We start from the raw sequence: 21481 nt of genomic DNA, 5'->3' as shown, positions 1-21481 counted from the left end.
ATATAAAACTGTATTTTTTTGTGAAGAATCAACAACAAGTGGGACACAATCATGAAGTGGAACGACATTTATTGGATATTTCAAACTTTTTTAACAAATCAAAAACTAAAAAATTGGGCGTGCAAAATTATTCAGCCCCCTTAAGTTAATACTTTGTAGCGCCACCTTTTGCTGCGATTACAGCTGTAAGTCGCTTGGGGTATGTCTCTATCAGTTTTGCACATCGAGAGACTGACATTTTTTCCCATTCCTCCTTGCAAAACAGCTCGAGCTCAGTGAGGTTGGATGGAGAGCATTTGTGAACAGCAGTTTTCAGTTCTTTCCACAGATTCTCGATTGGATTCAGGTCTGGACTTTGACTTGGCCATTCTAACACCTGGATATGTTTATTTTTGAGCCATTCCATTGTAGATGTTGCTTTATGTTTTGGATCATTGTCTTGTTGGAAGACAAATCTCCGTCCCAGTCTCAGGTCTTTTGCAGACTCCATCAGGTTTTCTTCCAGAATGGTCCTGTATTTGGCTCCATCCATCTTCCCATCAATTTTAACCATCTTCCCTGTCCCTGCTGAAGAAAAGCAGGCCCAAACCATGATGCTGCCACCACCATGTTTGACAGTGGGGATGGTGTGTTCAGTGTGATGAGCTGTGTTGCTTTTACGCCAAACATAACGTTTTGCATTGTTGCCAAAAAGTTCAATTTTGGTTTCATCTGACCAGAGCACCTTCTTCCACATGTTTGGTGTGTCTCCCAGGTGGCTTGTGGCAAACTTTAAACAACACTTTTTATGGATATCTTTAAGAAATGGCTTTCTTCTTGCCACTCTTCCATAAAGGCCAGATTTGTGCAATATACGACTGATTGTTGTCCTATGGACAGAGTCTCCCACCTCAGCTGTAGATCTCTGCAGTTCATCCAGAGTGATCATGGGCCTCTTGGCTGCATCTCTGATCAGTCTTCTCCTTGTATGAGCTGAAAGTTTAGAGGGACGGCCAGGTCCTGGTAGATTTGCAGTGGTCTGATACTCCTTCCATTTCAATATTATCGCTTGCACAGTGATCCTTGGGATGTTTAAAGCTTGGGAAATCTTTTTGTATCCAAATCCGGCTTTAAACTTCTTCACAACAGTATCTCGGACCTGCCTGGTGTGGTCCTTGTTCTTCATGATGCTCTCTGCGCTTTTAACGGACCTCTGAGACTATCACAGTGCAGGTGCATTTATACAGAGACTTGATTAAACACAGGTGGATTGTATTTATCATCATTAGTCATTTAGGTCAACATTGGATCATTCAGAGATCCTCACTGAACTTCTGGAGAGAGTTTGCTGCACTGAAAGTAAAGGGGCTGAATAATTTTGCACGGCCAATTTTTCAGTTTTTGATTTGTTAAAAAAGTTTGAAATATCCAATAAATGTCGTTCCCCTTCATGATTGTGTCCCACTTGTTGTTGATTCTTCACAAAAAAATACAGTTTTATATATTTGTGTTTGAAGCCTGAAATGTGGCAAAAGGTTGCAAAGTTCAAGGGGGCCGAATACTTTCGCAAGGCACTGTAGATATTCCATTAAAATTCAGCCATTTCCATCTACAATAGTCAGTTACAACACTAACAATGCCTACACTGTATTTCAATTTGATTCTATTTTAATGGTCAAAAACGTGCTTTTCTTTCAAAAACAAGGACATTTCTAAGTGACCCCAAACTTTTGAACGGTAGTGTGTGTGTGTACTGCCAAAAGTTTTGAGAATGACACAAATATTAATTTCCACAAAGTTAGCTGCCTCAGTGTCTTTGGATATTTTTGTCAGATGTTACTATGGAATACTGAAGTAGAATTACAAGCATTTCATAAGTGTCAAAGGCTTTTATTGACAATTACATGAAGTTGATGCAAAGAGTCACTATTTACAGTGTTGACCCTTCTTTTTCAAGACCTCTGCAATCCGCGCTGGAATGCTGTCAATTAACTTGTGGGCCACATCCTGACTGATGGAAGCCCATTCTTGCATAATCAATGCTTGGAGTTTGTCAGAATTTGCAGGTTTTTGTTTGTCCACTCGCCTCTTGAGGATTGACCACAAGTTCCCAATGGGATTAAGGTCTGGGGAGTTTCCTGGCCATGGACCCAAAATATTGATGTTTTGTTCCCCGAGCCACTTAGTTATCACTTTTGCCTTATGGCAAGGTGCTCCATCATGCTGGAGAAGGCATTGTTCATCACCAAACTGTTCCTGGATGGTTGGGGAAAGTTGCTCTCGGGGGATGTTTTGGCACCATTCTTTCTTTATTCATTGCTGTGTTCTTAGGCAAAATTGTGAGTGAGCCCACTCCCTTGGCTGAGAAGCAACCCCACACATGAACGGTCTCAGGATGCTTTACTGTTGGCATGACACAGGACTAATGGTAGCGCTCACCTTGTCTTCTCCGGACAAGCATTTTTCCGGATGCCCCCAAACAATCGGAAAGGGGATTCATCAGAGAAAATGACTTTACCCTTGTCCTCAGCAGTCCAATCCCTGTACCTTTTGCAGAATATCAGTCTGTCCCTGATGTTTTTCCTGGAGAGAAGTGGCTTCTTTGCTGCCCTTTTTGACACCAAGCCATCCTCCCAAAAGTCTTCACCTAACTGTGTGTGCAGATACACTCACACCTGCCTGCTGCCATTCCTGAGCAAGCTCTATACCGGTGGTGCCCCGATCCCGCAGCTGAATCAACTTTAGGAGATGGTCCTGGCGCTTGCTGGACTTTCTTGGGCGCCCTGAAGCCTTCTTCACAACAATTGAACTGCTCTCCTTGAAGTTCTTGATGATCCGATAAATGGTTGATTTTGGTGCAATCTTACTGGCACCAATATCCTTGCCTGTGAAGCCCTTTTCGTGCAAAGAAATTATGACGGCACGTGTTTCCTTGCAGGTAACCATGGTTGAGAGAGGAAGAACAATGAATCCAAGCACCACCCTCCTTTTGAAGCTTCCAGTCTGTTATTCAAACTCAATCAGCATGACAGAGTGATCTCCAGTCTTGTCCTCATCAACACTCACACCTGTGTCAATGAGAGAATCACTGGCATGATGTCAGCTGGTCCTTTTGTGGCAGGGTTGAAATGCAGTGGAAATGTGTTTTTGGGATTCAGTTTGCATGGCAAAGAGGGACTTTGCAACTAATTGCCATCATACAAACTGAGGCATCAGACTTTGTGAAAATGAATACTTTGTGAAAATTAATGAATTCTCAAAACTTTTGCCCACGACTGTGTAGATATATATATAAGTGTACTTGTTGTTTATTGATGTGCTCATTCAGAGCTGGAAAAGATGCCATGGTCTCAGCATGACTCCCTGCTTAAAAACAAATGTACTGCCCCCCCCCCCCCCCCCACACACTTTAGTCTTTCATATCTCTCCCAGCGACGGTCTCTCTGATCCTCCAAAGTCCGAAGTCCATCCTCAAAATTCAAACACAACCAACTTCACAGTGTAATGAACTCCAATACTTGTCAAACAAGCCTCTGTGGTGCTCGTCTCTCAAAGTTTATTGTTGTATTTAAATGCAGACTGTGTGGAGAGAGCCATGCGGAAGGTCTAGCTAATTGAAATGTGTGTGTGTGTGTGTGTGTGCCCCTCTCTATAGGCCCATTGGGATGGCTTGACTGGACACATCCTCTTCAACAAAACTAACGGATTGAGGACGGACTTCGACCTGGACGTAATCAGTCTAAAGGAGGAAGGACTGGAAAAAGTGAGTTTGTGTGTGTGAGTTGGTCAGTGGTGGTCGGGGGTGTTTCAGATTAGGAGGAGGATTTTTATTAGCATGACCTTATTTCTATTACAGCATATTGGATGATATTCAATGATTGTAATTCATATTCTATTCATCCAGCTCAACGTAACATCGATAGGTTTAGGCTACTACATTATACTCAAATTTGCCCAATACCCTTCATGAGGTTTCTACAACCTAGCCTACAAATTAAAGTTTATAACGAAGGTGCACAGGTCAAAAGACAAATTGGAGTACTCAAGGTGACAGACAGTGTGCAATACTACCTTGCACACTCTCGCATGCGTCTAGCTGATCTTGGGTGTAATCATTAGCCCAACTAAAACCAACGTTTCTATTGGACAAAGTCAGGTACGTCCATCCCTGTTTTGTTCCATTTGCTTACATTTAAGAAAGGTTTTGCAAAGGAATTGACGGAATCAATATACCCCTGATCAACAGCACACACAGTCACTTTCATAGCAGCAACGTACAGCATCATCACTTTGCTCGTTGTATAATTCATTTTCCCATCTACATACTGTCCTCCTCTAACTTTTTCCCTTCAAATGTGGACTAAACTCACCAAGCCAAACCTTCATACCATAACCGCTAAACAGCCTACATTGTTGTCACCATATTAACTAGCGTTATAGCCAACATAGCTACTAAAACTAGCCCATTTGTACACATGGATGGGATTGTGGGTTTACTATCACGCAGTACAGTGTAAAGCAAGCAGCTTACGACAAGCAGTTTAGCTCCTAACCGCTTCTAACCAATTGGGCTATTGTTTATGTTTTTTTAGCGTTATTTGTAACTTATTTTGTACATAATGTTTCTGCCACCATCTCTTTAGTCCAAAAAGAGCTTCTGGATACCAGGACAGCGATTACTCACCTTGCACTGGACGAAGATTTTTCTTTAACGAGTCGGACGCAAAGGATTTACTTCAGAAACCGGACAATACTCAAATCCCTGTCATTTCCATGAAGAAGAGACGGAGATATGGGGGTCGTAGGTCAGGGTGCATTGTAAGAATCCGACTGTGAGTGGGTAACCCGCCTCTACCATCAGTCCTATTAGCCAACACGCAATCATTGTATAATAAAATGGATGAGCTCCGATCAAGGCTATCCTACCAAAACTGCAATATCTTGTTTCACAGAGTCGTGGCTGAACGACGACATGGATAACATACAACTGGCTGGGTTTTCCGTGCATCGGCAAGATAGAACATCTGCCTCCGGAAAGACAAGGGATGACGGTCTGTGTCTATTTGTCAATAACAGCTGGTGCACGAAATCTAAGATGAATGAAGTCTCAAGGTTGGGGCTGGCACTAAGAACGTACTCAACGAGTTGTATAAGGCCCTAAGCAAACAAGAAAATGCTCATCCAGAGGCGGTGCTCCTAGTGGCCAGGGACTTTAATTCAGGGAAACATAAATCTGTTTGACCTAATTTCTACCAGTATGTAACATGTGCAACCAGAGGAAAAAAACTCTAGACCACCTTTACTCCACACACAGAGACACATTCAAAGCTCCCTCACCCTCCATTTGGCAAATCTGACCATAATTCTATGCTCCTGATTCTTGTTTACAAGCAAAAACTAAAGCCAGAAGTAACAGTGACTCGCTCAATAGGGAAGTGGTCAGATGACGCAGATGATAGCACAGACTGGAATATGTTCTGGGATTCTTCCAATGGCATTGAGGAGCAATAAGTGCATTGATGACGTTGTCCCCACAGTGACCGTACGTACGTAAATACCGTAAATACAAACAGGCAAAGCGTCAATACAGGACGAAGATTAAATCCTACTACACCGGCTTTGATGCTCGTTGGATGTGGCAGGGATTGAAAACTATTACGAACTACAAAGGGAAGCACAGCCATGAGCTGCCCAGTGACACGAGCCTACTAGATGAGCTAAATTACTTCTATGTGCCCTCACTGTCATTTTCAACCTGTCCCTGACCAAGTCGGTAATATCAACATGTTTCAAGCAGACTACCATAGTCTCTGTGCCCAAGAACACCAAGGTAACCTACCTAAATGACTACCGACCCGTAGCACTCACGTCTGTAGACATGAAGAGCTTTGAAAGGCTGGTCATGGCTCACATCAACACCATTATCCCAGAAACCCTAGACCCACCTAATTTGCATACATATTACGTCCCAACAGATTCACAGATGACGCAATCTCTATTGCACTCCACACTGCCCTTTCCCGCCTGGACAAAAGGAACACCTATATTGAGAATGCTATTCATTGACTACAGCTCAGCATTCAACACCATAGTGCCCTCAAAGCTCGTCACTAAGCCAAGGACCTTGGCAATAATCACCTCCCTCCCCAACTCGATCCTGGACTTCTTGACGGTCTGCCTCCAGGTAGTAAGTGTAGGTAACAACACATTTGCTACTCTGATCCTCAACATGGGGGCCCTTCAGGGGTACGTTCTCAGTCCCCTCCTGTACTACCTGTTCACCCATGACTGCATGGACAAGCACGACTCCAACACCATCATTAAGTTTGCGGATGACACAACAGTGGTAGGCCTGATCACCGACAATGATGAGACAGCCTATAGGGAGGAGGTCAGAGACCAGGCATTGTGGTGCCAGGATAACAACCTCTGCCTCAGCATGATCAAGACAAAGGAGAGGATCGTGGACTACAGGAAAAGGAGGGCCGAGCACGCCCCCATTCTCATTGACGGTGCTGTACTGGAGCTGGTTGAGAGTTTCAAGTACCTGGGTGTCCACATCACCAATGAACTTTTGTGGTCGAAGCACATCATGAAGAGGGTACGACGATGCCTATTCTCCCATAGAAGATTGAGAAGATTTGGCATGGGTCTTCAGATCCTCAAAAGGATATTATGCAGCTGCACCATTGAGAGCATCCTGACAGGTTGCATCCCAGCCTGGTATGGCAACTGCTAAGTCTCCGACCGCAAGGCACTACAGATGTTAGTGCGTACGGCCCAGTACATCACTGGGGCCAAGCTTCCTGACATCCAGTACCGCTATACATGGTGGTGTCAGAGGAAGGCCCTAGCAATTGCCAAAGACTCCAGCCACCCTAGTCATAGACTGTTCTCTCTGCTTACACACTGCAAGTGGTACCTGAGCTCCAGAAGGCTTCTTAACAGCGTCTTCCCCCAAGCCATAAGACCCCCCCACACTCCATTTTTACGCTGTTCTCTTTTTATTATCTATGCATCGTCACTTTTCACTTTAACTTTACCAACGTACATATTACCTCAATTACCTCGACTAAACAGAATTGTTTTAAGAGGATATCTTTTGTGAGCACCAAAACGTTACTTTTTCTAATCCTCTTATAGAGTCACATGCAGGTAAGATGTTTTGATTACTATATAGCATCAGAAAGAGCAGATTATGAGGTTTCAATATCTCACTTTTTCCCAAAAAATAACACTGTTCCATGAGCTCCACACTTGAGCACGAGGCAATAGATAACCTACAGCAAAAATAAGTCTTAATCTAATGTGACCCAAGACCTTAATAAACACAACCAAAATATTATTTTTCTAATAGCATCTGCCTGTCCTCCTCCTTAAGGATCGAACCCCAGAAATAGCAGGGGTTCAAAATTTAGAACCCAGTTCCTACATTTTAATATAAAAATGTATTTTATTAACCAAAACTATGGCTATTTCTAGTGATAAGTAACTATAGGTTCTCCAGACCTCTTTCACAACAGAATGAACAGAGATCGCAGTCACAGACACACACAGGTAAGCCGAGACAACTGATTAACTACTGTGTTCGTGTCTTAACCTGTTGTCTTAATGACAATTTTCAGTGTCATTGGAAATTGTCATAAATGAGTCATTAGTGAAACCATTTATTAAGATTGCATTTATGCTAGTTATTCATTTACACTCAATGACACTTTATATAAGCTCATGAATTATCAACTACATAATATCAAGAGCGAGAGATTCAAGGAATTGCTTCATGGTTTCACAATTGGACTCATTGTCTAGATATGGCATCCTCCAGCGGTCTCCTGTCAGAAGCACAGTTCCTGTGTTCTGTTTGGATGTGTTCATTGAGCCTGTCACCACTTCATGTGGAGACAACTTCTGGATGGCCTGCATCAGAAAGTACTGGGACAGTAATGGCCTGTGCCAGTGTCCACTGTTTAAGGATAAATTCTACAGGAGATCTGAGCTTCGCATCAATACTTTCATTTCTGAGATTGCTCCTTCGTTCAGGAATTCAGATCAAGTAAAAGCTACAAGCAGCCCAGACCAAAGCCATGCCGGCCCTGGAGAAGTGGCCTATGATGTATGTACCGGGACGAAACTCAAGGCCCTGAATTAATGCCTGGAGTACTTGACATCCTACTGTGAGACTCACCTGCAGCCTCATCAGATAGCCCCAGCCCTGCAGACTTGAAGACACACATCAACCCTGTGGAGAACCTAGAAAACAGGTTTTGTAAGGAGCACAACAAACTTCTTGAGTTGTTCTGAAGGACTGACCAGACGCATGTTTATTGGCGATTTTAGCACGTAAATCATGGTGGGGCAAAAAACAAAAAAGTGGAATGCATGCCAGAAAAGCCACTACACTACACAACACTAAACAATACATTAATTGCACTATAACGGTGACAAACATGGAAGTAAATCAACAATAGAATGGCTTCAACCGAAGAAAATACGCCCTCTGGAGTGGTCCAGTCAGAGTCCTGACCTCAACCCAATTGAGATGCTGTGGCATGACCTCGAGAGCAGTTCACACCAGACATCCCAATAATATCGCTGAATTGAAACATTTTTGTAAATAGGAATGGTCCTATTGGCAGTAACGTAACAAAATGTAAATACTTTACGAATGCACTGTAAATGTTTTACAGACAGAGCTCATATTACTGTACCTTTTTTTTCAATATTTTTCAATACTAATTTTCTTTCTATACATTTTTTAAAAATAACATCTTTCCCAGTGGTATTCCGCAATTTCGGCTAGCACTTGACGAGAGGCTTGCTGTCTGCTTCAACCAATGGCGTGCATGCTCAATGTTGCTCTGGATCATGCAAACAGGTACAGGCTGCAATTTGTTGCACATCCCCCATGCTTCTAAGGCATCATCACGTCAACTGTTCCCGAGGCCTCTGTGCCCATTTTGAGGGAGGGAATATCCTCTCGTCTGCAGATGCAGACAATTCAATTGGTTCCTATGTCGGATCCTGGACGGCTGGTACAGACGTTATTCCCCTTCCGAGATGAATGTGTCCTCAGCGAGCATCTCAGTTTGCACCTCCAAAATGTTCACAAACCAGCGGCTGTTACGGTCCATATGTCCCGGCTCAAAATAAGTTTTGGAGGCACAGTGTGCCCTTTGAGCCTCTGGAGTCGGTGGATCTCCTACACAGCTTCCCTGCTCATGGCTTTGGCCTCGGCTAAAGTTATTTGGGACATCCACACGTTATCCCTACACCCTTCCTGTACTCAGTTTAACCAAATGTGGCCTTTGCCCCGAAAGTCATCACTATGGCCTACGTGTCCTTAGATTTGAGCTATTTCTCTTTTTTTTTGCTCTTTTTTCTCTTTTTTTCCTCATTTTGCTTCTGAGGAGCAACAGAGGATATCAAATCTAATCAAGCTTTGTCACATGCGCCAAATACAACAGGTGTAGACTATACCATGAAATTCTTACTTACAAGACCTTATTAACCAACAGTGCAGTTCAAGAAGAGTTCAGAAAATATTTACCAAGTAGACAAACATAAAAAGTAATAATATAAAGTAACACAATAAGAATAACAATAACGAGGCTATATACAAGTGTTACCAAGTAGACAAACATAAAAAGTAATAATATAAAGTAACACAATAAGAATAACAATAACGAGGCTATATACAAGAGTCACCGGTACCGAGTCGGTGTGCGGGGGTACAGGTTAGTTGAGGTAATTTGTACATGTAGGTGGAGATGCAGGTAGCCTAGTGGTTAGAGCGTTGGACTTGTAACCGATTCTCGAGTTGACAAGGTAAAAATCTGTCGTTCTGCCCCCGAACATGGCAGTTAACCCACTGTTCCTAGGCCGTCATTGAAAATAAGAATTTGTTCTTTTAACTGACTTGCCTAGTTAAATAAAGGTAAAAAAGGTGGCTATGAAGTCACTATGCACAGATAACAAACAGCGAGTAGCAGCAGTGTACAAAAGGGAGGGGGGGTCAATGTAAATTGTCCGGTGGCGATTTTATTAATTGTTCAGCAGTTTTATGGCTTGGGGATGGACGCTGATGAGGAGCTTTTTGATCCTAGTCTTGGCGCTCCGGTACGGCTTTCCGTGCGGTAGCAGAGAACAATCTATGACTTGGGTGACTGCAGTCTCTGACAATTTTATGGGCTTTCCTCTGACACAGCCTATTATAGTGGGGCAAAAAACTATTTAGTCAGCCACCAATTGTGCAAGTTCTCCCACTTAAAAAGATGAGAGGCCTGTAATTTTCATCATAGGTACACTTCAACTATGACAGACAAAATGAGAGAACCTACAATGTGATTTTCTGGATTTTTTTAATGAATTTATTTGCAAATTAAGGTGGAAAATAAGTATTTGGTGAATAACAAAAGTTTATCTCAATACTTTGTTATATACCCTTTGTTGGCAATGACAGATGTCAAACATGTTCTGTAAGTCTTCACAAGGTTTTCACACACTGTTGTTGGTATTTTGGCCCATTCCTCCATGCAGATCTCCTCTAGAGCAGTGATGTTTTGTGGCTGTTGCTGGACAACACAGACTTTCAACTCCCTCCAAAGATTTTCTATGGGGTTGACATCTGGATACTGGCTAGGCCACTCCAGGACCTTGAAATGCTTCTTACGAAGCCACTCCTTCGTTGCCTGGGCGGTGTGTTTGGGATCATTGTCATGCTTAAAGACCCAGCCACGTTTCATCTTCAATGCCCTTGCTGATGGAAGGAGGTTTTCACTCAAAATCTCACGATACATGGCCCCATTCAGTCTTTCCTTTACACGGATCAGTCGTCCTGGTCCCTTTGCAGAAAAACAGCCCCAAAGCATGATGTTTCCACCCCCATGCTTCACAGTAGGTATGGTGTTCTTTGGATGCAACTCAGCATTCTTTTTCCTCCAAACAAGACGAGTTTAGTTTTTAACAAAAAGTTATATTTTGGTTTCATCTGACCATATGACATTCTCCCAATCTTCTTCTGGATCATCCAAATGCTCTCTAGCAAACTTCAGACGGGCCTGGACATGTACTGGCTTAAGCAGGGGGACACGCCTGGCACTGCAGGATTTGAGTCCCTGGCGGCGTAGTGTGTTACTGATGGTAGGCTTTGTTACTTTGGTCCCAGCTCTCTGCAGGTCATTCACTAGGTACCCGCGTGTGGTTCTGGGATTTTTGCTCACCGTTCTTGTAATCATTTTGACCACACGGGGTGAGATCTTGCGTGGAGCCCCAGATCGAGGGAGATTATCAGTGGTCTTGTATGTCTTCCATTTCCTAATAATTGCTCCCACTGTTGATTTCTTCAAACCAAGCTGCTTACCTATTGCAGATTCAGTCTTCCCAGCCTGGTGTCCTTTGACAGCTCTTTGGTCTTGGCCATAGTGGAGTTTGGAGTGTGACTGTTTTAGGTTGTGGACAGGTGTCTTTTATACTGATAACAAGTTCAAACAGGTGCCATTAATACAGGTTACGAGTGGAGGACAGAGGAGCCTCTTAGAGAAGAAGTTACAGGTCTGTGAGAGCCAGAAATCTTGCTTGTTTGTAGGTGACCAAATACTTATTTTCCACCATAATTTGCAAATATATTCATAAAAAATTCTACAATGTGATTTTCTGTTTAAAAAAAAAAAAATCTGTCATAGTTGAAGTGTACCTATGATGAAAATTACAGGCCTCATCTTTTTAAGTGGGAGAACTTGCACAATTGGTGGCTGACTAAATAGTTTTTTGCCCCACTATAATAGGCTGTGTCAGAGGAAAGCCCATAAAATTGTCAGAGACTGCAGTCACCCAAGTCATAGATTGTTCTCTGCTACCGCACGGAAAGCCGTACCGGAGCGCCAAGACTAGGATCAAAAAGCTCCTCATCAGCGTCCATCCCCCATAAATACTTTTTTGCCCCACTGTATATAGGTCCTGGATGGCAGGAAGCTGATGTACTGGGCCGTACGCACAACCCTCTGTAGCACCGTACGGTCAGATGCCGAGCAGTTGCCATACCATGCGGTACTGGAACTGGTCAGGATTCTCTCGATGGTGCAGCTGTAGAACTTTTGAGGACCTGGGGACCCATGCCAAATCTTTTCAGTCTCCTGAGGGGGAAAAGGTTTTTGCCGTGCCCTCTTCACGACTGTCTTGGTATGTTTAGACCATGATAGTTAATTGGTGATGTAGACACCAAGGAACTTGAAACTCTCGACCCGCTCAACTACAGCCTCGTCGATGTTAATGGGGGCCAGTTCGGTCCTCCTTTTCCTGTAGTCTCCTTTGTCTTGATCACATTGAGGGAGAGGTTGTTGTCCTGGCATCACACTGACAGTTCTATGACCTCCACCCTATAGGCTCATCATTGTCAGTGATCAGTCCTATCACTGTTGTGTCATCAGCAAACTTAATGGTGTTGGAGTCGTGTTTGGCCACGAAGTCGTGGGTGAACAGGAAATACAGGAGGGGACTAATTACACCCCTGAGGGGCCCCAGTGTTAAGGATCAGCGTGGCAGTCGTGTTGTTGCCTACCCTTACCACCTGGGAGCAGCCCGTCAGGAAGTCCAGGATCCAGTTGCAGAGGGAGGTGTTTAATCCCATAGTCCTTAGCTTAGTGATGAGTTTTGTGGGCACTATGGTGTTGAACGCTGAGCTGTAGTCAATGAACAGCATTCTCACATAGGTTTTCCTTTTTGTCCAGGTGAGAAAGGGCAGTGTGGAGTGCGATTGAGATTGGATCGTCTGTGGATCTGTTCGGGCGGTATGCGAATTGGAGTGGGTCTTTTTGGTTGTCTTCCTAAGCCAGGATTCAGACACGGCTAGGACATCAGTGTTGGCAGAGTGTGCTAAAGCAGTCAATAAAACAAACTTAGGGAGGAGGCTTCTGATGTTAACATGCATGAAACCAAGGCTTTTACGGTTACAGAAGTCCACAATTGATTGCACCTGGGGAATATCAATCAAATCAAAGCTTATTTGTCACGTGTGCCGAATACACCACCTTACAGTGAAATGCTTACTTACTCTAACCAATTGTGCGAAAAATGTGTGTGTGGGTAAGTAAAGAAATAAAACAACAGTAAAAAGACGATTGAAAATAAGAGTAGCAAGGCTATATACAGACACCGGTTAGTCAGGCTAATTTTTTTAATTGTATTTAATTTTTTAAAATTTTACCCACTTTTTCTCCCGAATTTTGTGGTATCTAATTGTTAGTAGTTACTATCTTGTCTCATCGCTACAACTCCCGTACGGACTCTGGAGAGACGAAGGTCGAGAGCCATGCGTCCCCTGAAACGCAACCCAACCAAGCCGCACTGCTTCTTAACACAGCGCGCATCCAACCCGGAGGTCAGCCGCACCAATGTGTCGTGGGAAACACTGTGTACCTAGCGACCTGGTCAGCGTGCACTGCACCCGCCTCAGGAGTTGCTAGTGCTCAATGAGACAAGGATATCCCTACCGGGAAAACCCTCCCTAACACGGGCGACGCTAGGCCAATTGTGCGTCGCCCCATGGACCTCCCGGTCGCGGCCGGCTGCGACAGTGCCTGGGCTCGATCCCAGAGTCTCTGGTGACACAGCTAGCACTGCGATGCAGTGTTAGTCAGGCTTATTGAGGTAGTATGTACATGTAGGTATGCAGAGTAGCAGTAGCGCAAAAAGAGGGGTTGGCGGGTGGTGGGACACAATGCAGATAACTCGGTTAGCCAATGTGCGGGAACACTGGTTGGTCAGGCCAATTGAGGTAGTATGTAATAAGAGTGGAACTGGGGTCTACAGGGCCTTGGTTAACCTCTACATCACCAGAGGAGGAGTATGATAAGGGTATGGCTAAAGGCTATAAGAACTAGTCGTCTAGTGCTTTGGGAACAGAGAATAAAGGAGCAGTTTTCTGGGCGCAATAGAATAGAATCAGGGCATAATGCACAGACAATGGCATGGTAGAATAGAATCAGGGCATAATGCACAGACAATGGAATGGTAGAATAGAATCAGGGCATAATGCACACACAATGGTATGGTAGAATAGAATCAGGGCATAATGCAATGGTATGGTAGAATAGGATCAGGGCGAAATGCACAGGCAATGGTATGGTAGAATAGGATCAGGGCATAATGCACAGGCAATGGTATGGTAGAATAGAATCAGGGCATAATGCACAGGCAATGGTTGAATTTAATCAGGGCATAATGCACAGACGATGATATGAGTACAGTGGAGGTAAACCTAGGCGTTGAGTGATGATGAGTGAGGTTTCGTCTCTGGAGGCACCAGTTAAGCCAGCTGAGGTCTCCGCATGTGTGTGGGGTGGGACAAAAAAGCTATCGACGGCATGTTGAGCGGGAATGATGGCTCTCCAGTGAAATAAAACATTAAGAACTAGCCAAGACAGCAGTATACAAGGTATGTTGACATTGGAGAGAGGCATAAAGCAGTCACAGGTGTTGATCAGGAGAACTAAGACAACAATGGGTAAATGGCGATGAATGGGCAGAGCGGGTCAGTTAGGTACATACAGGACCTGAATTCGAGGCTGGGGCTGACAGGTTAACAAAACGAGGTACCGTGTTATTTAAACAGTCCAGGGGGCATCAGCTGTGTAGATGAGTGATCATAGTGTTAAAATAGCATCAATAGGTGAGTCAGGGTGCAGTTCGGTAGTCACTACTATGCTAGGCGAGCAGGGGACACAGCGTTCAGAAAAGCTAGTGGGCCGGGACTAGTAGATGGTTCTTCGGCGATATCATAACAGAATAGCCTGTTGAGACCACATCGGGCAATCACGTCGGCAGTCCAGTCGTGATGGATCGGCGGGTCTCCGTGGCGACAATAAAGGGTCCAGGCCAATTGGCAAAGGAGGTATTGTAGCCCTAGAATTAGCTGGTATATGGGCCTAGCTCGAGGCTCGCTCAAGGCTACCTGGTTCTTGCTTCGGGATAGAGGCGTTAGCTAACAGTAGCCACTCGTTTGCAGCTAGCTAACTGCGATTATCCTGTGTAATGATCCAGAGCGGCAGAAATCCGGTGATGTGGTATAGAGAAGCAGTCTGATATACTCTGGGTAGATATCGCACTGTGCTGACTGGCAGGTATTATCCGAGCTAAGGCTGGCTGGTGAAGCTAAAGGTGAAGACCGCTAGCCATGGCTAACAAAGACTAGTAGCTAGTTAGCAGGCTAACTCCTAATGGAAGTTCCAGTTATAAGGTATAAAAATAGCAGATCCGTACCACATTGGGTGAGGGGGGTTGCAGGAACGTATATTTAGTTCGTAGATAGAACGTGAGATTAACAAGGATCCGCCTCTTTTTTTTTCTATTTTCGCTTAAAATGACATACCCAAATCTAAATGCCTGTAGCTCAGGCCCTGAAGCAAGGATATGCATATTATTGGTACCATTTGAAAAGAAACACTTTGTATTTTGTGGAAATGTGAACGAAATGTAGGAGAATAACACAATAGATCTGGTAAAAGATAATACAAAGAAAATACCAACTGTTCTTTTTTTTGTACCATCTTTGAAATGCAAGAGAAAGACCATAATGTATTATTCCAGCCCAGTCCAATTTAGATTTTGGCCACTAGATGGCAGCAGCGTATGTGCAAAGTTTTAGACTGATCCAATGAACCGTTGCATTTCTGTTCACAATGTTGTATCAAGACTGCCCAAATGTGCCTAATGTGTTTGTTAAAAACCTCTTGAAACTAGGGGGCACTATTTTCATTTTTGGAAAAATAACGTTCCCAAAGTAAACCGCCTATTTCTCAGGACCAAATGCTAGAATATGCATATAATTGACAGCTTAGGATAGAAAACACTCTAAAGGATCCAAAACTGTCAAAATATTGTCTGTGAGCATAACAGAACAGATATTACAGGTGAAAGCCTAAGAAAAATCCAATCAGGAAGTGACTCATGTTTTGAAACTGTTGTCTTCCTATGCACCCCTATTGGCCACTGAAAGGGATATCAACCAGATTCCTTTTTCTACGTATTCCCTAAGGTGTCTACAGCATTGTGACGTAGTTTCACGCCTTTATGTTGAAGAATGAGCATAAGCGACTACATTGCGTAAGTGGCCAGCTGAGGGCTCTCAGTGATTCTTGTGTAAAAGACAAAGGTAGTCATTTTTCCTCTCACTCCTACTGAAAAGCCAATTGTCCCGGTTGATATATTATCGAATAGATATTTGAAAAACACCTTGAGGATTGATTATAAAAAACGTTTGCCATGTTTCTGTCAATATTATGGATATAATTTCTTTCAGCGTTGTCATGACCGCTATTTCCGGTGAATTTCTCAACACACCGTGACAAACAAACGGAGGAATTTTGGGTATAAAAATAATCTTTATGGAAGAAAAGGAATATTTGCTGTCTAACTGGGAGTCGTCAGTGAAAACATCCGAAGATCATCAAAGGTAAACGGTTAATTTGATTGCTTTTCTGATTTTCGTGACCAAACTTCCTGCTGCTAGTTGGACATAATGCTATGCTAGGCTATCGATAAACTTACACAAACGCTTGTCTTGCTTTGGCTGTAAAGCATAATTTCAAAATCTGAGATGACAGGGGCTAAGCTGTGTTTCACTATATTTCACTTGTGATTTCATGAATATTAATATTTTCTAGTAATATTTTTTGACCGTTGCGCTATGCTAATTAGTGTAGTTGACAATTCTCCCGGATCCGGGATGGGTAGTTCTAAGATTAATAACTTTTCATGTTCCAAATTGTGCACTCTCCTCAAACAATAGCATGGTATTCTTTCACTGTAATAGCTACTGTAAATTGGATAGTGCAGTTAGCTTGCTGCAAATATCAAATATGTCTATGACCTGGGAAATGTTCTTGTTACCTATTACCTAATGCTAATCGTATTAGCCTATGTTAGCGCAACCATCCGGGAAGGGACACTGATCCCGAAGATGTTTAAAATATAGCAAAAAAGACTGTCTATTTACACGGGATAAGACAAACACATAGGTCCGACTGCTACGCCATCATGGAGCTATTATACCCAGACTGCCGCATCTGGCGGGGTCAGGTGTGGGCGGTCTGCAATTAGCCGTTTCATTTAGTATCTGTTGGGGTTGGCTTGTTGTACCGAAGATGACTGACTGAAAGGGAACTTAATGTTGTGACTGAAACTACTGTTCCCTGAAGGAGGGAAACGAGGTATAACACCTGTTTGGCCCCGATGCCGCACGTTCCTGGGCCCGGTGAAGAGCGGTATTAAATTGAAGGAAGGAATCCGAGCCTCACACTTATCACCTGTGGAAGACTCTACTTTCAGCAAGGCGCTGATTTCATTGGCCTTGTCAGGTTTGATTGGAGATCCTTTCACCGAAGTCGCGAGAGTGCGACTCCCCATAATGTTGTGTCTTGTTTTCCTCCCACAGGCAACAGTAGTTATACTCATAACATTACGTTTTTACCATCACTTTGCTGAATTGAAACTGAAGGTTGCACAGAAAACGTTTTTCCATCTCTGTGGACTTTTTACATTTATTTTTAATAATTATACAGAACGAACAGAGATCACATACACACACAGGCTTTATAACTAATTTAGGAAAATTGTAAAAAAAAAATTAACTCAGACACTTTACTTAAAATTCAGGAATGATGAACTACATAACCTATCGAGAGCTGAGTGAACCAAGGAATTTCATCATGGTTTGTCATTGGTCCCTGTCTATATATGGTGTCGTCCCACTGTCTCCTGTCTGGATTTGTTCACTGAACCAGTCTCTACTTCATGTAGATACAACTTTTGCATGGCATGTATTAGAGAGTACTGGGACAGTAATGACCTGTGCCAGTGTCCAATGTATAAGGACAAAGTCTACAAGAGACTTAGCTTTGCATCAATACTTTCATTTCTGAGGTGGCTGCTCAGCTCAGGATACCAGTTCAAGTGAAAGCTACCAGCAGCCCAGACCGAAACATGCTGAGCCTGAAGAAGTGGCCTGTGACATCTGTACTGGGACAAAGTTCAAGGCCCTGAAGTCCTGCCTGGTCTGCCTGACTTCTTACTCTGAGACTCACCTCAGCCTCATCAGATAGCACCAGTGCTAAAAAAAGACACTAGCTCATCAAAGCAGTAGAGAACCTGGAAGACAGGATGTGTAAGGAGCGTGACAAACTCCTGGAGTTGTTCTGTAGGACCGACCAGATGTGTTTTGTGTCTTGTGCAAGAAAACAGACCACAAGACTCACTACACTGTGTTTCTAGAGGAAGAGTATGGAAATAAATAGGCTACGCTGGGTCAAAAAGAGGCAGTGTGGCAGATGATCCTGAAGCGACTGCAGCAGGTTAAGGAAATCAAACACTCAGTAGAGCTCAGCAAGAGCATTGCAGCGAGAGAGATAGCAGACAGTGTGCAGCTCTTCACTGCTCTTGTACGCTCCACTGAGAGAAGCCAGGCTGAGCTCATTGAGGTGTTTAGGGTGAAGCAATAAGCTGCAGAGAAGCAGGTTGAAGGACTCGTTAACTTATTAAAGAGCAGGAGCAAAAAAATCAGTGCGCTACAGAAGAGATGCACTAAGCTGAAGCAGCTGTCACATAGTGAGGACTGCCTCCATTCTTGATACACACGGGAAACTGTTGAGCGTGAAAAACACAGCAGCGTTTCAGTTCTCGACACACTCAAACCAGTGCGCCTGGCATCTACTACCATACCCCGTTCAAAGGCACTTCAATATTTTGTCTTGCCCATTCACCTTCTGAATGGCATAAATAGACAATCCATGTCTCCGCTGTCTCAAGGCTTAAAAATCCTTATTTTACCCATCTCCTCCCCTTCAGAGTGATTGAAGTGAATTTAACAAGTGACATCAATGTGGGGTCATAGCTTTCACCCTACATTACTCATCTCATATGTATATACTGTACTTTATATCATCTACTGCATCTTTATGTAATACATGTATCACTAGCCACTAAACTATGCCACTTTTGTTTACATACCCTACATTACTCATCTCATATGTATATACTGTCCTCGATACCATCTACTGCATCTTGCCTATGCCCATTCTGTACCATCACTCATTCATATCTATATGTACATATTCTTTATCCCTTTACACTTGTGTGTGTATAAGGTAGTAGATTTGGAATTGTTAGGTTAGATTACTCGTTGGTTATTACTGCATTGTCGGAACTAGAAGCACAAGCATTTCGCTACACTCGCATTAACATCTGCTAACCATGTGTGTGACAAATAAATTTGATTTGATATGGTCATTCTAGGTCATGGAAAGAGTAGGTGTTCTTAATGTTTTGTACACTGAATCTCTCTATGCCAAGCGCACTTGCTCCAGGTCATCTATAAGTCTTTGCTAGGTAAAGCCCCACCTTATCTCAGCTCACTGGTCACCATATTAACACCCACCCGTAGCACGCGCTCCAGCAGGTATATTTCACTAGTTATCCCCAAAGCCAACACTTCCTTTGGCCGCCTTTCCTTTCAGTTCTCTGCTGCCAGTGACTGGAACGAATTGCAAAAATCACAGAAACTGGAGTCTTATATCTCCCTCTCTGACTTTAAGCATCAGCTGTCAGAGCAGCTTACCGATCACTGTGCCTGTACACAACCAATCTGTAAATGGCACACCCAACTACCTCATCCCCATATTATTACTTACACTCTTGCTCTTTTGCACCCCAGTATCTCTACTTGCACATCATCTGCACATCTTTCACTCCAGTGTTAATGTTAAATTGTAATTATTTCGCCTCTATTGCCTATTTATTGAGGTCCCCAAAGATTGGAAAGCTGCCACGGTCATCCCCCTCTTCAAACTTCTACAGACCTATATCTATCCTACCCTGCCTTTCTAAGGTCTTGGAAAGGCAATTTAACAAACAGATCACAGACCATTTCGAATCCCACTGTACCTTCTCCGCTATGCAAACTGGTTTCCAAGCTGGTCACGGGTGCACCTCAGCCACGCTCAAGTTCCTAAACGATATCATAACCGCCATCGATAAGAGACATTATTGTGCAGCTGTATTCATCGACCTGGCCAAGGCTTTTGACTCTGTCAATCACCATATTCTTATCGGCAGACTCAACAGCCTTGGTTTCTCAAATGACTGCCTAGCCTGGTTCACCAACTACTTCTCTGGCAGAGTTCAGTGTGTCAAATCGGAGGGCCGGTTGTCCGGACCTCTGGCAGTCTCTATGGGGTGCCACTGGGGTCAATTCTCGGGCCTACTTTTTTTTCTGTATACATCAATGATGTCGCTCTTGCTGCTGGTGATTCTCTAATCCACCTCTACGCAGACGACACCATTCTGTATACTTCTGGCCCTTCTTCGGACACTGTGTTAATAACCTCTTGCTCCTACTTGAGATGCAGACGTCTCATCTAGACACCTGGAAATGCAAATGCGCTACGCTAAATGCTAAATGTACTCGTTAAAACTCAAACGTTCATTAAAACACACATGCAGGGTATTGAATTAAAGCTACACTCGTTGTGAATCTAGCCAACAAGTCAGATTTTTAAAATGCTTTTCGGTGAAAGCATGAGAAGCTATTATCTGATAGCATGCAACACCCCAATATACCTGAAGGGGACGTAAACAAAATAATTAGCGTAGCCGGCGCTACACAAAACACAGAAATAAAATATAAAACATTCATTACCTTTGATGATATTCTTTGTTGGCACTCCTATATGTTCCATAAACATCACAATTGGGTCTTTTTCCCGATTAAATCCGTCCATGTATGCCCAAAATATCCATTTGTATAGCCTGTCTGGTTCAGGAAAAAAGCTCCCTTCCAACACGCAACGTCATTTTTTAAAATTATATAAGTTGCCTATATTCTTTGACAAAACACTTCAACCTACTTTTGTAACCCAACTTTAGGTATTTGTAAACGTTAATAAGCGATCAAATTGATCACTGGGCGATCTGTATTCAATAGCAGCTACTCAAGAAAACAATGTCCTTTGTCTCTCTTCCAAAATCGATTGCTGTATGCTGGACGGAATGAAGGATCTATTTGTCATTACACAAAGGATTTTTGTCAATGACAATGACGTTTTTGGCGACATCGTGTGGAAGTTGTAGGAACTGCAAGCTCCCTGCTACATATTTTTTCTTGCAATAAACAAGTCAGAGACTGGCGGATTAATACTTTTCTGTGGTTTTTGTGACCAGGTTTTTCTTGGGATTTCGCTTGCTGTTCACGTTCTGTTATAGTCACAGACGTTATTTAACCAGTTTTAGAAACTTCAGAGTGTTTTCTATCCACACATACTAATCATATGCATATACTATATTCCTGGCGTGAGTAGCAGGACGCTGAAATGTTGGGCGATTTTTAACAGAATGTTCGAAAAAGGAGGGGGTAGACTGAAGAGGTTTTTAACTAACCTACAGACGAGCTTCAATGCCATACAACTCTCCTTCCGTGGCCTCCAACTGCTCTTAAATGCAAGCAAAACTAAATGCA

At 43.3% G+C, this 21481-nt stretch overlaps 1 protein-coding gene and 1 long non-coding RNA gene across 2 annotated transcripts in view; one reads left to right on the top strand and one right to left on the bottom strand.

Annotated features, from left to right (window-relative positions):
• The window catches only part of LOC149984078 (uncharacterized), a 466287-nt gene that overhangs the window by 144268 nt on the left and 300538 nt on the right, over positions 1–21481 (bottom strand). The gene's annotated exons all lie outside the window — the stretch shown is intronic.
• Positions 1–21481, top strand: part of LOC110521035 (glutamate receptor ionotropic, kainate 2) — a 184682-nt gene that overhangs the window by 115995 nt on the left and 47206 nt on the right. Inside the window, exon 8 of the mRNA XM_090233397.1 lies at positions 3635–3742. Within this exon, the coding sequence (XP_090089523.1) occupies positions 3635–3742 (108 nt within the window). The remainder of the gene's footprint in view (positions 1–3634; positions 3743–21481) is intronic.

The sequence above is a fragment of the Oncorhynchus mykiss genome, chromosome 4, assembly GCF_057628025.1.
Source record: "Oncorhynchus mykiss isolate SJ-2025 chromosome 4, ASM5762802v1, whole genome shotgun sequence".
NCBI classification, from domain to species: domain Eukaryota; kingdom Metazoa; phylum Chordata; class Actinopteri; order Salmoniformes; family Salmonidae; genus Oncorhynchus; species Oncorhynchus mykiss.
This window is presented reverse-complemented; position numbering and strand designations above follow the sequence as displayed.